The sequence below is a fragment of the Netta rufina genome (genome assembly GCF_964035555.1).
Source record: "Netta rufina genome assembly, chromosome: 1".
Taxonomy (NCBI): Eukaryota; Metazoa; Chordata; class Aves; order Anseriformes; family Anatidae; genus Netta; species Netta rufina.
In genome coordinates, this window is record NC_140123.1 from 125,484,666 (window position 1) to 125,503,087 (window position 18,422).

At 37.4% G+C, this 18,422-nt stretch overlaps 1 protein-coding gene across 1 annotated transcript; it reads right to left on the reverse strand.

Moving 5' to 3' along the window:
• Window positions 1-16,814: 16,814 nt before the first annotated feature.
• Window positions 16,815-17,750, reverse strand: LOC311222154 (taste receptor type 2 member 40-like; the record flags this gene model as incomplete). The annotated part of the gene is made up of 1 exon (XM_084306290.1): window positions 16,815-17,750. The coding sequence occupies one exon, from the start codon at window positions 17,748-17,750 to the stop codon at window positions 16,815-16,817; it is 936 nt and encodes a 311-aa protein (XP_084162416.1).
• Between the last annotated feature and the right edge of the window lie 672 nt (window positions 17,751-18,422).

Here is an 18,422-nt window from a genome sequence, read left to right on the forward strand (position 1 = left end):
AACAATCACAATGATTGCTAAGCATCCATTAAAATTTTCTAAGAACACATAAGAACCTCTGAACCTTCATTTGGTGGTCACAAAACATAAAACATCACCGCTAAGAATGTCTAAGAATTTTCTGTCTTCTGTGCATAGCTCACTTCTGTGGACAAACACCTCTTGTCTCTGACAGATGGTTGATATACAACTGAGAGCCAACATCAAGGTAGCAATACAGGAAGTCCTAGGGAGCAGCTCTGAAAGTGTGTGTGTGTTACAAGATATGTGTAAGTCAAACTTGAGACATTTGTATTATTACATTTATTTGATGTGATTATCTCAGAGCTTGTCCCTAAAAATGTTTGCTATAATCAATAGAAAACAAAAGAAATAATGTATACTTTCAGGAAATCAGCAAACACACAAACATGTAGCTCCAGAAAGACTTTTCTCAGGTAGCTACTTAAAACATTATCAGTCCTATACAAGATTTAATCTTCTAAAAGACAGCACTTCACTGTAGAGACACAGTAAATACCTCTTACTCTGACTTGCTTTCTTACTCACAAATACATCCAGCAAGACAGAGAAAGGAAAAAGTGGTTTCCCCTAGCTGCTTTCCTCTGGCCCCAGCTGATCACTGGTTTCCCCTAGCTGCTTTCCTCTGGCCCCAACTGATCACTTCCCCTCAGGAAATGCAATTCTCATTCTCACTACCAACTTTGCAGCTACGTTTGCAACCTCAGTTGAAATTAAACAGGGACTTCAAAAAAGCATTTACAGAGAACTTTGAAAGCTCTGTAATTCTTTTCCTAATCGTTTCTATGGAATATATAGCTGGTTTCACAATTGACATCATATTACCATAGGTAGTGACTGATGACCAATATTCATTAATAGGAAGAGAAAGCATTCATGGCTGGAAGGAAGGGAGACACTGTCAAACCTTCCCTAAAACCCCACTGCAATGCCAGCCTAGGAAGGGAACAGGATCTGTGATGCTATACAAGACATTTTAAAAGCTGTAATGATGTAAATTACTCAGATACCACAGCCTTATTGTTAGATATCCAAACACATGTTGTAAATTCACAGTAGAAATTAGTCAATCAGTTCAAGAGGTCTCTATCATCAATGTAAAAATACATGACCACAGAAATCCGGTCACTTGGCACACTCCTGGCCATCCCCATTAACAGCTTTGCTCAAATTGTTTTCAGTGACTTAGATTACTAAATCATGCTTCTGAGAGATGTGATTTGGGTCACTACCATGCCTAATACAGTCCTCAACATCTTCTGGGAGGTTGTGTGGGACAGCTTCACCCATCACAGTTTTTGTCACAGCCTGCTACATGAAATCCCTGAAAGATGTGATTTCCCTCACAGTTGTCTGCAAAATAGCCTCTTAAATTCTCTTGGAGTTATCTTGGGGTAGCCTGATCAATATGTATTTTTTTGACAACCAGTTCTGAAACAGTATACTTTAGGGTCACCTGTGACAAAAAATAGGGTCACAGAAGATCATTGCCAACAGCCCACATGAATACCTTGCATTTTGTGCCAGTTGTGTTGAAAATCCTTTCAACCAAGGACATGGCTGGTAGCTTCCCCATTGATTCTGCAGGCCCTTTAAGGCTGGCAGGGTTAAAACAGTCTCAGCTACACAGAATTACTATGTTATTGTGTTGAACGTGTTATCCTGGCACTCAGTGATCTGTGAATGTGATAGGAATTTATTTACCTACGTACTATAAACAATGAAGCTCCTACGCCAGCTTGCATAACCAAAACATAACTCAGCAGCACCACTGACCATACTAAGACAAGACAAAAGGTGCATAATGTCCATGGGTCCAAGCAAGACTACGTGGAGGTACTGCAGTAACTCTGACCCTGCAACCGCTCTTCATTAGGAATGATACTGTAAGACACAGGTCACCAGATACGCATAAATCACCAGATACACACAAATCTTAAGAAGATTTATGGTGGTTTTACTTAGGCGGGCATCTGAGCTTCACCACAACTGCTCTCTCACTCCTCATTCTCAAAGGGAAAGAGGGAGAAAATACGATGCAAAGGGCTTAACGGTTGAGATAAGGACAGGCAGCTTGCTGAACAATTATTGTGACTGGCAAAACAGACTCAGATTAGTTTTAGATTTAGGGAGATTAGTAAAATTGATTGCCTATTACTAACAAGATAAAGAAGTGAGAATCAAATGAAAGAAATCAAAAACACCTTCACTCCATCTACCCTCTTCCACCCCCTCCCCCCGAGTGGCGCAGGAGAACAGGGGGATAGGGATTGTGGTCAGTGTATAGCACTTTGCTGCCACTCCTTCACAGTCTCTTCCCCTGCTCCATGTGGTGTCCCTCCCATGGGATGTTGTCCTTTCCGAGCTGATCCTATGTGGACTTCCCACAGGCAGCAGCTCTTCAAGAACTGCTCCAGATATCAGTTCGTACCACAGGGTCCATCCATCAGGGGCAAACTGCTCCAACATAAGTCCCCCATGGGTGGCAACTCCCCCCAGAACCCCTGCTCCTGCGTGGGCTCCTCTCCACGGGCTGCAGCATGAAAGCATGAAACCCTGCTCTACCATGGTACACCACATGCTGCAGGGGGACAGCCTGCTCCACCATGGTCCTCTCCACAGGCTGCAGGAGAGGCTGCACTTCTATTCCGGCAGAAGTCCTGGAGCACCTCTTCTCTTTCCTTCTTCACCGATCTTGGTGTCTGCAGGGCTGGTTCTCACTCCTCACTCTCCCAACTGCTGTTGTTGCAGTAGTTTTTTTTTCTTTTTTTCTTTTTTTTTTTTTTTTCTCTTTCCGTTCTTATGCTCTTGCAGAGGCACAAACAACATCATTTTTTGGCTCGGCTCTGGCCAGTGGTGAGCCTCATATCTATCATGGGGCAGCTTCTGGATTTTTCTCACAGAAGCCACCTTGCCACATAAACCCACTACAAACTCATATGCTCAGATGTCAGCAGCTGGGGGGAATTGGGAATTCAAGGACTAGCAACTGGATAGATTGCACATCTATGTCCAGCTACTGGAGGTACGTATACTGTATGTATACATTTCACAGTCTTCAACCTGGTAAGCCAAAGAGGGGCACAGAATGAGGCCACTGGTGCTGTTCATGCTTGCATAAGTGTTGGATGTTTCTGTCTGTGATATTCTGTGGCCAGCTGTGTGTATGTATGTATGTGTATTGTATACATGTGTTTGTTTTTTTGACTACTGGAACACATGCTCAGCCTCACTACTAGTTGGACCCACAGTACTGTTCTGTCTGTCTTGCTGCTGTTGGGGTCCCAGATTTGGAAACACCTTAATTTCAGGAACAGCACACAACTGTATTTCAAGATATACTCTACTGAGTTTTCCTTTTAGGTCATGATTATATCTTTACTTTTGTTTTTATTCTTAGAATCTTCCTGTCACCTCAGTCTTCTGAGGTCAATTTCTGAAGAAATTTCAGATTTTTTCATTATTTCTAGGTTTTTGCTTGTTTTCCATATATTTCCCCTTCCATCCTTCATTTCTTCTTTCCTGCTCTAATACTGTTGTGTAGCATCATTCAGATCTGATTCAAATGTCCACATTTTTGTGATCCCCAGACCTGGTCTTCTTTACCTAACATTAAATTCTGATCTGTTTTATTTATTTATTTATTTATTGTTATTGTTATTGTTATTGTTATTGTTATTGTTATTGTTATTGTTATTTATTTATTTATTTATTTATTTTTACCTTGTGCTCTTCTACCTTTCCCTGTATATCAGACTTCATCTGTACATCTGTGCTATTTTCCAATACTTCCAGTTTCTCAGTTTCTCAGAATTAGCATGTTTCTTCTCTCTTTCTCTCTCTTTTTTTTTTTCTTTTAAATTTTATAACTTTTTTTTTTTTCTTCCCTTTTTTCTTTTTGATGGTAAAAGTACTTTTGAATGGAAATTTCCACATCTATCTAGATAGTCTACAGAAACAAGTATGCTGTTCCTTTAAGAAAGTGGGAAAACTGTCTTGGGCTGGTGGAGCAAAGTTAGCATGCATTAACTGTGCAAAGGAGGATCCTATTGGAAGTGGCTAATCTGAGGATGACAGTGAATTGGCTGTAGGAAATATATCACAGAACAGGATGGTTTCATTAGTAGAATTATATTTTTTTCCTCATTAATGGTTCAAGCCAGGAGAGAAAAATATAATCAATGTATGTTAGATCACATTTTGCTAGTTAAACTGCTATCCATAGGATTAAGCTGTTATTATAATAGCAGATAACAATTCACACAGTATGTTCAATTATTGCCTCACACACAGACATTCAATAACAGTTAGCTGTTTACAGCAGGATCCAAGAAACTCATCCCAGAAGCAGAGGGATGCTGTACCAGAAGGTTCTGACTGATGCTCAGAAAGGCTTCTGAGGGTATATTTTTCAACAGGATAAACCAATCTTTATCTTTGTACGTAGCAGTCACTGCATCCTAGGACTAAGATACACAACACACTGTTGAGATTATTGTGTGCTGGGTGACTCTGTCTAATCTGTCTGACTCTTGATGTTCTGACTTAGTCTGTTCTTGCAGATCCACAAGACTGTTAGTCTCCACATCTTATATATTCTTGGGAGGACAGGCAAGAATACTCATCTTACGTATTTTGGGAGACCATTACGTGCTGCCTTTCAGCACCTACGTCTCCTTTCTTTGACGTCCTTATTTCTGGTTACTGTTTCTCCCTTCACACGCATAGGCACAGCTCACTCACACAAATTTGCCTAGTGGGATCTTTTATGACATTATGACAGAAATGCAGTATCTAAGCAGAGGCATAAACCAGCATGTGTCCCATAAGGTGCCCCTTATCCCAGGATTTCAGCTTGCAAAAATAATCTTTAGCTTTGACTCCTCTGGACACAATTCTCTTCTATTTACGTGAAATGTATACCAGTGATATGGTACAGTAAAACTTAGAATCGCAACTTACTGCAACATAACTAGGAAGTAAATAGCTCCTGTCTGATTTTTTTGATACCCTCTACTACATGCTGACACAGTCTTCTCCACAAATAACATGAACTGTATCACTCTACAGCTATTTTCCACACTTTGGACTCCAGGCGTGCACAGCTTTCCAATTAAAATTGACAGAGCTTGGCAGATCTTTGTAATTTTTCAGTCTCCATCCAGAAAAGTTAGGCAGCATTCCTGTGACTGTCGTCTTGCAGCTGCTTTTGTTGCCCCTTGGCTGCCTACCCTCACCAGCCTATACAGCATGCTATAAGTAGGCAGGTGAAGGGGCTACTGCCCCAACAATGTGGCAATTTCTGCTCTATAGTGTTCAGAAAAAGCCACTGTACTCTCTGCTTACTAGACAATGGCTTCTGGTAAGATTTCAAATCATCAGGCTTACAGGTGAAAACCAAAACCAAAACCAAAAACTCTTAGGTATTTGTCCTATAGTGCTATTAAATGGATTTAATCAGAATGCAGAACCTTTTTGTACAAATTTATAAAAACCTCCAGGTATTAAGACCTTCAGGCCCATACATCTGTGAAAAGTGAGTGAGGAGGATAAACATATATAAAGTCATATCTTGTGGTTCAAAATTTATACAGGGTGTTACAAATCTTGTTTTGGGGCTATAAAAGTATACACATCTTTGAACTGCTGTTATCTTTAAACTAAAGATATATATATATATATATATATTTTATAAGAGCTAATATATGTAATGATAAGGTAAAGATGGGGAGGGAGTGGGTCTGAAGGAAAATGAGCAGTTAGGAAGGAAACCACCTTCTTCCTTGCTCAGGTTGTGCTGGATGAATTTAGAATTTCAGAGAAATTAAATGTATTCTGTGGTTAAGTTAAACCTGAACTTTGAGAGGATCTCTGTATCTCAAACTGACAATGGTTTAAACAAACATCTAAAATGAGGTTATCTGGAATCACTTGCCTTTGTAAATTCTTATGACTGTATTTTTCAGAAACTTCCAAAAGTTAGTCACACATTTGCTGCTGTCTAGTGGACCCAAATTCTTTTGGAGGAACGACAATTAAATTTTATAATAAAAGTATGTATCTAAAAACAATGATTTAAGGAAAGCATATTTTAAAGAAACACATAGATTTGACACAATTTGTTTTTAGAGACTGCACAAGTACAAGCCAATTTGCTATGTTTTTTAAGCCATGTTATAATGTCATTCAGTTTAAGAATAAACCACATCTTGATTCTATAATATATGAAGCATTTGTCCCCAAGAGTTAAAAAACAAATTGAAATTAAAGTTTTATTTATTTTATTTTATTTTATTTTATTTTATTTTATTTTATTTTATTTTATTTTATTTTATTTTATTTTATTATTCTGTTTTGGATTATGGTCTAAGGCAGACATTTTCTGTGAACTTTCTCTGAGATATTTTATTTTATACATAGAAACTTTGGTAGTTTCTTTTTGTAGCTGTTATTAAATGTCAGGATCTCAGTTCTTAAGACCAAATGATTCCAGTTCCAAAAGGAAGGAGATGATATATGCATGCTTGTGCTTGTCTCTCTTTATAAGTTAAGTTTTTCTTTTATCTGAATATTTAAACCTTTCATTCCTGATTTTGAAGGCACAGATAAAAAACAGTGGATAAGGCATCTCTGGTAGCTGCCTTCCAGACCTTCAGATTCATCCAAAATTTCTTGTGTTACTGACAAGCTAGTCCAGCTTGAATTTTGCTGACAAACCACACACAAGAGGAAATAGAGAACATACTTACATGAAAATAGGTAGAGTTTAATAAGGAAACAAGACAGCCTGCAGTGATCAGGTGCAAGGATTGGCCAGACTAATTCTATACTAATGTACAACTGCTTTTTTATACTCCACTTCCCCCATTTTTCTATTTCCCTCCATGATCCACCCCTATCCCTGTAAGCAACCCATAATTTCTCCTGTGCCCCTCAAAATTGCATTGTTCAATCCCCAAATTCTCTTCTTCCCCCAAGCACCCCATTTTAACTGCTTTACATTTTTATGCAATAGTCTGCCTTAGTTTTTACAGCATTCCAAAGAGAATTGAATCACCAATGAGTATTTTAGAACGGGAGCAATTACTAAATTATTCAGTGGTTTTAGGAGTAGCTGATTCAGAGTGATTAGTTTGTCCGAGTTCCTAATTTGTCACTGTTTTTCCTATTGATTTATGCTTACTTGCATAGCTGTTAGCCAGATTTCCTTAAACAGATTTTTGTTTCGTAATCTGAAGTATATATATCCTATGAACTTATCTCAGGAATCTTGTCTCAGGAATCTTGATGACTGAAAAGTGTTTTTTGTTGTTGTTGTTGTTTGTTTGTTTGTTTGTTTTTAATAGTCCTGAAATTTGCTATTTATAGTATGGGAACTCGGAATATGTATTGAAGCATACACTTCTGAACTTCTAGAATGTTATTAGGAAAAGTATCAACAAATCCTCAAAAGAAACGTTCACTTCTTGGGTAGATCTCAGTTTGACTTATGACCCTCCATAAAGGAGCAAAGAGATCGAGAGGAGAAAGAAACCATGGCCACCTCAATCAGCATCTGTGTGGTGCCACACTAAAAAAAAAAAAAAAAAAAAAAAAAAAAAAAAAAAAAAGGGCTACAAAACACCCCTAAATGTGAGAAACTATCTGTAAAGGCACAACAACTGCTGAAGCCAAAATAGTACAGTGTACCTCCTGGAGATCCAATATAGTTGGTTGTGTCCTAAAATGTCAGGGAAAGGGTGATGCCTCATGTATGCAAATTTCCTTCTGAAGGATCAGTGATACTAGCTGTGGTGGTTTTACCTTGCTAGGCAGCTGAACTCCACCACAATAATAAAAATACACAAGTGACAAACATTAAATAACGGTCATAAACAATGATTTGCCATGTATTCATCATGGATCTTAAGGGAAACTCTAGAAAACACCTTTTAAAAATGAGTCTTGGGATTAAAATTCATTGTTGTTTAAGATTTTTAAAATCTTGGACTTTATGACTTTATGACCCCTTACAAATATACTGATTTTCCACTTCCTGCTAGCCTCTGTCATTTCTACAGAGTCTCTCTGAGCTTTCATATTTGTATCCCAACTACCTCTCTTCTGGTTTCTTCAGAGATACTAACAAATCTTTTCTTTCAAATTATCTAACTGACTGACATAATACGGTTAAAGCAATTATTACTAGCCCTTACTGATGTGATATTTGAGTTTTCATTTCTACCTCTGTAAAGCACTTTATTTATTTACTTCAGTTATATTTTTTGCCATAAGGAATATATGTCATAATCTAGAAGGATATTTTATCTGCTTAATGAGGTAAGTTTCATGAAGCCCACTTCAGGCTAAAAAAAAAAAAAAAAAAAAGAGTGAAAATATAGATAGAAAGATGTCAAGAAGCAGAAGTTGTTGAATTTAGTTGTCTTTGTGGAAGTAATCACTTAAAGAGAGACACTGAAAAATATGAGCTATTTTTATATTATATACCACATATATATACTACATATATTTATATATTTTCTACACACTCTTAAAATTATTTTCCAGTTTTTACATATTTACTATAAGTGTACAGGCATTAAGGGAATTAAAATCAGGATAATATTACCGCTTTTAAGATAAAGTGCCCAGAACTCTGTGAAAGCCTCAGAGATACAAGAGGATTTTCTACTTCTCTTCACTCAATAAATAGTACTTTGATTTTAAAAGTCCAATCAGTAATCACAAAGATGCAAACTACAGTGCATGCCTGTTTGCATATCCTCTTTTCATAATTTAACTCTTTTTATGGTCAATCTGTGTATCACCTTTCTGTAACATGCACCCAGAAAGAACAGGCAATTAAAAAATTTCAAGCTGTGCCAGTTAATTTGTATCTTTTATGTAGCTGGTGGCTAGACAGTCTGAAAAGAATTGAGTATTTTACACCTAGAGTAGAATAGACCTTGCTCATATCAACATCAAGGCTCTTGGCAGTTGTAAGAAATTGATTTGGTAATGCAAAATGATAGGATTCCCACAAGGAAGCAGTAATCCATATACAAACAAGGAATACTTCGGGTTGTTTTGTTGAAAAATATAGGTCAAAATGTATAACTAAAACATGAATATGACATCACATTCCCAGGAAGACATTTAATTGTCTACATGTTGTATTGTCTTTTTTTTTTTTTTTCTTTTTTTTTTTCCCCCAAATACTACTGGATATTACTTCCATAAACGTTTCATGTAAAACTGATATCAATATATCAATAGGAAGGGTCTGGAAACAAGGACTCTTTTCTCCTAGACCCAGACACTTTATGTTAAATGGTAGTCATGTTCTCTGTCCAATTAGTATTACACCATGAAACATCATTAAATGAATGGAAAGAACTTCCTTTGCAGCCAACCCCCTCAATGCATAGCAAGCATCCTGAAGTCAAGAATGCTTGTTTGCCTGTTATCAGGTTGAAAAGAACATTAAATACTGCTCCTCTTCCTTGAAGAAATACTCTAGACAGTAGACTAAGAAAGGGAGGAGAAGCACATTCCTCTCCTACCAACTTCTAATGAAAGTAAGTCAGTTGTGATTCAGTCTTTGGATCTGCTAGCTATGGACAGGACAAACATAATGCATGAAGAAGGTATATGCTGCCTTACCTAGGTTTTATTTTATCTTCTCCAGAATTAAAATGAGAAATAGGATAGACTATTTCTCAGTTCTTACACAACTGAAATTCAAAATTCACAGATTCACAAATAAGCAGACAATATGGAATCTAGCAAATTTTATAAGTTTCTTCCAGTGCTTTTTGTACCTCTCTTTAGTATTTGGCTTTCATACAACATGCTATATCAAGGAAATAATGAGGGTTTTAAGTCCTCTTCTGGCTTGCAGAAACAGTGTGGTTGTTGATTCTAAAAGAGTGACAATGACTTATATGTGACAATACCAATGTTCAAGCTGTGTTATTGCTGGCAAACCTCAAAAACATAAAAAAGTGCAACAATAACTAGAGGAAGAGACCACTATCACACCATTTTTATGCATGAGCAGGTAGCCTGTGGCCCTACAACTTCCTATCAGGAACATGGGCACCTGGGAGTTTTTACAAACTCATGTCAGTGAAAGGAGAAAAATGATTCCTTGAGAATAGCAGACCTGTAAATGTAATGTTGTTCATACATGAGACAAGCACATATCACAGTTCATGAATGTTTTGATTAACCCATTAGTAAAGATAAACTACACTATTTAACAGCAACTACAGTACACCTTTTTGATTTCAAATTCTCAGTCAGTGTTCTCAGGCAAACTTGTACAAATAGTCTGTGAAAAACCCACACAGATACCATATGCCTGTACATTTGTATATGAGATATAGAACACTTTAATCTATAGCACAGTGTTATTTGATGAAAGAAGTTACAGGACTAAAAACAGCTTTAGCATTAGAAAGTTTTCCCTACAAATACAAAACCTAAAATTATTCAAGCTATGAAGTATCTGAAACTGTATGTAAATACAGTATGAAACTACAATGCCAGTTACAGGAAGAACTTATATTCAAAGCAAATAATTATACAATTATATGATACATGTACAAAGGAGTTTCAAAACAGTTTGAAAGATTATCTTGTATTAATTTATTTTAAAAATATTTGGTACATTAAAAAGTGTGTATAGAGTTTCAAGTCACCCATTTAACTGTTAAGACTCATTTGTATTTAACAAGCAGAAGAATGTACAAAATCCCGCCTCATTTATGGCATGACTCTAAGACTAAGCTACTCTCCTAAAAAATGTTAAACAAAGAACCATTGATTTTCTCAGAAGTACATTCCTTCAATCATTTTTCAAATGATCAGGGAAGATCCACGTGTCTGAATTTTTTCTATAATACAATGTCTTTCTTGCTTCCTAAGAGACACTATATTGTTCTTCTAAAATAGGAACATGCGTGAACATGTTACCCTCACTGTTTCTTTTCCAGACAATGACCCAATTTTGCCATAAGAGAACCAATCTATTGAGAAATGACATAGGCCATTCTTATAATGTGTCCTTATTCTCCTGCATTTGGTTAGAAGAAAAGTGCCAGACAGTGAAGACTTTGATGATCCTGACTGTCAAGGAGTTGAAAAATTATTTTACCTCCAACACAAATGGGGAAGAAGTACTCATCCAAATGCTGAGAAAAAAAATAAATTAAAGGTTAATATTAGTCACTCTGACCCTTTTGCTGGCTCTGTCTCCTGCACATGGTATGTGTCTTGCTTGTCTTCTTTTCCAACTGTCTCCAAGTTAGAGTGTGTGAGTTACTTCATGCCTTACTCTTATGCAGTGGGATCTTATTAAGCTTTGTTCAAACCATGTTGAAAAGAATTTGGTACCTAATTCTTCTTGTACTATTAAGTATGATGTCTGTCACTCCATTTTTTCAAAGCTGAGTGCCTGGGCATGAATGGGAAAATTTAAATTTAGAAGTTTTAGAAAAGCGATTTCTGCAGACAATGGATTTGACAAAATATGTACTTTCAGGAACATTTTACACACACACACTGTACAGATGCTGAGTTGTCTTTAAATGAACATTTTTAGTGGGAAAGGACATGTTTTCCAGCATTTCAGTCATGAAAACTCCAGCTGTGTTTATAAACATGCAAATTTAAAGAGGATGCTGCAGTGAGCTGTCAATTTCATTGCATATCTTTGCATTTCTTGTCCTGAGCTACTTAATACAATCAAATTACTGTTTCATTACTTGAAAAAGAGGCCAGACTGTCAGACTGTGATTTAGAAAACAAATGAGTGTTGATGTTCCTTTTTCTCTGAATGGCTCTTTGATTTTATTTATTTATTTTTATTTTTTAATCATTATGAAGGATTTTGTGATTTATCAGGGATCTATAGGTTAGTTTAGTACAATATGTGGATATTGTCACAAAACTGAAGTTCTGACTGTGACTCCTTCCATTAATCATTTTTTTTCAGTGCCTTTACTGCAAATAGTTCATTAGTATCCAAGAGTCCATAGTCCCATGTAGTATAACATACAGTGATTTTCTGTCTTCTACAAAGGAATCTCAAGGCTTCTCATAGACATTGTTAAAATACAGTCATAATGTTGTAGTTGTATAGTACTTTTTCAGGGAACTGAAATCACATCACACAGCAGTTTACAAGGAAGTTGTTCTTTTGGCAAAAACAAAGGTTTTGCTGAGTGTCCAGGAGAAAAAGAGAGTTTATGTCTGGTAGAGGGAGAAAAAGAGTTTATGTCCAGTGGAAGAAGGGGCAGGCAACTTGGGGAGAGCACAAGGAAGTTGTCAGCATATGCAGAGAAAAAAATCAGGAGGGCCGAAACCCAGTACAACCTTAACCTGGCCGCTATGGTTAAGGATAACAAAAAATGTTTTATAAATAAATTAAATTCAAGACAAGGGCGAAGGAGAATCTCCATCCATTACTGGATGCAGGGGAGAACTTGACTATAGAGTATACATGTAAGGAAAAGGCTGAGGTTCTTAATGCCTTTATATTTATAATGCCTTTAATGCCTCTATCTTTACTAGACAGACCACTTATCCTTGGGGTACTCAGCCTCCTGACCTGGAAGTCTGTGACAGAGGAGAAGAAACCCCCATAGTTCAGGTGGAAAGAGAGACCAGCTGCTCCACCTGGGCTGCCACAAGTCCATGGGGCCAGATGGGATCCACCTGAGGGTGCTGAGGGAGCTGGTGGATGGGCTTCTTTCCATCATCTATAAGAGACTGTGGTTGTCTGGAGATGTCCTGGATGACTGGAGACTTGCTAGGGTAAAGCCTGTCTAGGAAGGGTTGTAAGGAAGAAACAGGGAACTACAGGCCTGTCAGTCTGATCTTGGTGTCAGGGAAGGTTGTGGAACAAACCATCTTGAGTGCCATCATAAAGCATGTACAAAACAGCCAGGGGATCAGACCCAGTCAGCATGGTTTCATGAAAGGCAAGTCCTGCCTCACCAACCTCATCTCCTTCTATGACCAGGTAACCCACCTGGAGAATGAAGAAAAGGCTGTTGACATAGTCAACAGATTTCAGCAAAGCCTTTGACACAGTCTTCTCCTGGAGAAGCTGGCAGCCCATGGTTTGGACAGGTATACTCTTTGCTAGGTTAAAAACTGACTGGATGGCTGGGCCCAGAGAGTAGTGGTGAATGGAGTGAAATCCAGCTGGTGACTGGCCACAAGTTGTGTTCCCCAGGGGTCAGTGTTGGGCTCATCCTCTTTAATATCTTCATTGATGATTTGGATGAGGGAATTGAGTGCACCCTCAGTAAGTTTGCAGATGACACCAAATTGGGGGGAAGTGTCAATCTGCTGGAGGATAGGAAGGCCCTGCAGAGGGATCTGGACAGGTTGGGTTGATGGGCAGAGGCCAGTGGGATGAGGTTCAATGTGGCTAAGTGCTGGGTCCTGCATTTGGAGCACAACAGCTCCATGCGATGCTACAGGCCTGGGGCAGAGTGGCTTGAAAGTTGTGCGGAGGAAAAGGATCTGGGGGTGCTGATTGATGCTCGCCTGAACATGAGCCGAGAGTGTGCCCAGGTGGCCAAAGGCATCCTGGCTTGTATCAGGAATAGTGTAGCCAGCCAGGCCAGGGAGGTGATCGTCCCCCTGTACTTGGCTCTGGTGAGGCCACACCTTGAGTACTGTGTTCAGTTTTGGGCTCTTCAGTACAAGAAGGACATAAAGGCCCTGGAGCATGTCCAGAGAAGGGCTATGAAGCTGGTAAAGGGTCTGGAACACAAGTCCTGTGAGGATTGGCTGAGGGAACTGGGGTTGTTTAATATAGAGAAGAGGAGGCTCAGGGGAGACCTTGTTGCTCTCTAAAGCTACTTGAAAAGCAGCTGTGGGGAGCTGGGGGTCAGCTTCTTCTTGCATATAACTAGTGATGGGACTAGAGAGAATGGCATCAAATTGTGCCAGGGGACGTTTGGGTTAGAAATTAGGAGACATTTCTTTTCAAAAAGAGTGGTCAGGCATTGGAAAGGGGTTGCCCAGGGAGGTGGTGAAGTCACCATCCCTGGGGGTGTTTAAGGAAAGGTTGGATGTGGTACTTAGGAACATAGTTTAGAGGCTGACATTGGTAGTAAGGGGATGGTTGGACCAGATGATTTTATAGGTCTTTTCCAACCTTAATGAATTTTCTATGGTTCTAGGATTAAACCAGCAATTTATAGAAACCCAGAAAAATCTACTTAATGGAAAAGGGTTTGGTTCCAAAAGCTGGCATCTGTTTTATGCTCCATCGTAACAATAGCTTAGAAAATATTGTAGTTTTTCTGGAATCCCAATGAAAACAGTTACAGGATTACATGATTTTTATCATCTCTAGATTTCTAGATTACAAAACTTCTATGAAAGAGAAAAATGCCTCCTATGAGATAAGATACTTGACTTGAAAGAATCATAGACTCTGTTAACTATATTTTTTTCCTACTAACAAGAGTGTTATTTTTTTTCCCTAGGAAAAAAAAAAAAAAAAGCTCATCAATCTTATTTAATCTTTTGTCAAAAAGAGCAAAACAGATTTGGTAAACAGTTTAGAAAACATATATTAAATAGATTTTATTAATATGACAATTTAGTTAACTGGGCAATGGAGGAAAAAAAAAATAATAATAATAATAAAAGTTTAGCAGAAGGTAGACCTTAGAAGTTGCCTTCCAGTATTTCTGTCTACTTTCCCTCTTAGATTCCAGAATCCTCCCTCTAAAGAAATTTGTGGAGGAAAGCCTTTAAAACAATATAGCAATCTCTTTCAAATTTCATGTCCACTAAAAAATGTAAGTTGTTTGCAAAGAAAGGATATGAAGTAAAACACGTGATGTGATAGATATTGTTCAGGGTGCCTCTGTTGAGTAGCCACATACCTGATAACACCCTGGAGCAGGACAAAATACCTGTTTAATGGGTTGACCATAAACCCGTATGCCTTGTTTGTTCTTGTGCTCAGGGAGATATGAGATGCTTTTGCTATGGCAGCAAGAAAGGAGAGAGAAGACTAAACCTCCAAAAATGTTTCATTGTGCTAAGCTGGGAACCACTGCTATTCATGGATGCTTCCCTAACAATGGTGTCATTGTTTTCATTCTAAATTTTCATCAGCTATGTTAAATGCCAAAAAAAAAAATTAAAAAAAAAAAAAACAAAACCATCACCCGTGCAACAGTTTATGTTGTAAGGGAAAGAAAGACTCCAAGAGAAATAATTCTCTAATCTGGCATTTTAAAAATTAAAAAACAGATAACAAAAGCACATTCCAGCACAAAACAAGATTAAATACACATAAATTGCTTTTAACAGGTTGGCTGTAACTACATATTATACATGAGAATGGGCTTAGTCCAATGCTAATCACAACAGAAGTCTCAAACCATATATAAAAGTTTTAGTGATGATCACTTTAAGAGAATGTAAACTTTGCATACCACTGCAACTGAAAGGGATCATAAAATTCCACTTCTAGTGTAACAATAATGTGCTGAGTTTCAGATTCACAAATATATGATTTGTACAGGAAGTAGCAGTATATTTCTAAAGGTGAAGGAATCCCTCTGTAGAAGAATTTTACAGGACACACCATTATCAGAAGCAAGACACTTTATGGAGATGGGCCTGTTTCAAGAAACATTTAAAGAGTTTCAAACCATATATTTAATTTTTTTTTGTTTAACACTGAAAATGGTGAATTAATTTCTCAACAATGATGATTAATAGTAAGTATTTTAATACATTTTGACAATATTTATATGGTACACATATGCAGTGATTCTAAATTTGAGGAATTTATTTTCCATAGCAAAATCTGAAATATTAATCTTTATGTTCATTCTTCAGAGAAGTCTGTTATTAAGAAAAAAAATATTTATGTTTTTTATATTAGCCTTAATCATATGTTTTTAGACAATTTTCTGATACATCTTTTTCTTGGGGACACAGACACTGATTATTAATTCAACAATTCCGAAAAGCTCAAAACCTGCTACTTTTTACTGACTCAATTTGAATCTTCCAGTTTCAGAATCAACAAGCAGTCAAAAATGATCTGTAAGAAATTTCCAGATTCTTGGGTCTCAGCATCCTCATTACATGCGTGTACTCACCAAAAACAGCCTTCAAGCCTCAAATTCACATATGATGTTTGAGCATGTCTATGCTTAAGCAGGTCTGTTCTATTAGCATCGTGAGAATCTGATTTGTAACCCAGAATATAAATAATTCTGTAGAATCATAAAATCATAGAATGATTTGGGTTGAAAAGGACCTTAAAGATCACCTAATTCCAACCCCGTGCCATGGGCAGGGACACCTCCCACCACACCAGGTTGCCCAAAGCCCCATCCAACCTGGCCCTGAACACTTCAAGGGATGGGCATTCACAACTCTGGGCAAGAGAGAAGAATTAAGAGAGAATTTCATGAGATTACATTATTGTTTGCATCTTTTTAATTTATTTATTATTATTATTATTATTATTATTATTATCATTATTTTTTTCCCTGCTGTCTTTCAGAAACAATAGAGGTTTCCAAACAAAAATACAGCAGGTACAGTACTTACATGCTGCAGGCAATCATCTTTTAAAACAGGAGAGAGTTTATGAAGTTCTTCATTGCAAGGGTCACATTCAAACAAAGCAAAATCCCATTTCATAATTCCAGATTAGGACTATAGACTACTCTTTTGTGTTTCTATAATTTTACAACTACAGTGACTTCAATTTAATTTATTTGAATCTAAATAGAAAGTCCTACACAGCTCATGGTCTTTTACATGGATCTAGTTCTAACATGACAGTTTATGTGTTGCAAAATCCTAGCTGGCATCTCTCGAAATTTGGGGTTGCTCCAGATTAAGACCATAGAGTGTCCTGCAGGACAGGCAGCCATTACAACTATACATATGGCTTCTCCAATGCTGAAAGGTAAGAAAGCATCGGATAAAATGAGAACCAAAGCAATAAAATTTGTAATGTACAGGATGAGGAAGGAAAAGACTGACTTGATAGCACCAATATGGGCCTCTTGGCTAGGATCCCTGAAACCAGTTGCATTATTTTGCATCTGCCTGGTGTGTCTCCAGAGAGACTTAATCAACAGGATACTTGAAACAACAAACATTATTAAAGGTAAAGCTATACCAGCATTACAGAGAAGGATCAATATTAACAAACTAGTTTTCATTGTGCCTCTCCTTTCTGAAGAGTTTCTCATGGTTAAAGGAGTAGTCAAATTGTTGTGCACATCATAGATATCCCAGGAAAAAGGCAGAGAGATTACAAAGGAGAAAAGAGATGATGTTATCAGCATCCAGGGCATGAAACTGGAAAACCGTTGCTTCAGCCAGATGAAGAATGATTGAGTAAAACTGGCAACCTTGATACAATAGAAGACACTAAGCCAGGCAGCAAACCAGAGGCTGGAGTAGTTCAGAAACACAAAAACTGTCTTGAAAGTTACATACAAGTTTTCTTCATAATAGGAGGCTTCACAAAACAGACTTAGGAAGAAATCCAGCATCATCCAGGACTGCAAAAATAATCTGGATAAACTCAGAAAAATCATAATCATATCATAGGAGGACGATAGTTTGCTCCTGATGCAGCTAGTTGAACTGACAGCCAAAATAGTCGCATTTCCAAGAAGTCCCATCATTGATTCAATTATAGCAATTATTAGGCATATAGCAGAAAATAAATCAGACATATTGGACATATCAAGAACTCAGAATTTTTACTCAGCTTTTCATAGGCTCTTGAAAGATCTAGACATACAGAGCAATGCTACACCCAACTTAGCACTTGTCCATCTATTTATCTCAGAGGAAGAACTCTTATAACAAGTCATTAAATATTTATGCTATTTTACATTTGTTTGATGATAAATAGCTCAGCTGCTATCTCTAAACATGCAAATTGGATAAGTATTCAATTACTGTCTTTTCAGTTTAGAGAAAGGATTTGCATTTAAAGGGCTCAGATGGATTTTTAAGATTGTGTTGTAATCCGGTTGTTACAGAGACCTCTGAAATTATTTATGTAAAGATGGAGAAAAGTTTCAAATGTCTGCGTTCTCCCATATGACCGTGTTGGGGTAGAAAAAAAGATCATTTCAATATTAGAAAGTGCAAGAAATGTAAGACATTTTCAAAAAGTATACAGTGAACTCTGTGTAGGAGAGTATCTATTATCTCTTTCACTTCCTTGAGAGAGATTTGGCCATTTTCTTTCCTTTTCTTCCTTTGTGTCTGTCTTCAGTGACCACTGGGAAACTGTGTGATTTCTCTTGCACTGGCAGAGGAAGAGGAGACACAACAACATATCCCAAGATCCTAACACTATGAAATACAGAAGTTTAGGATTATGCAGTAGCCAAGCT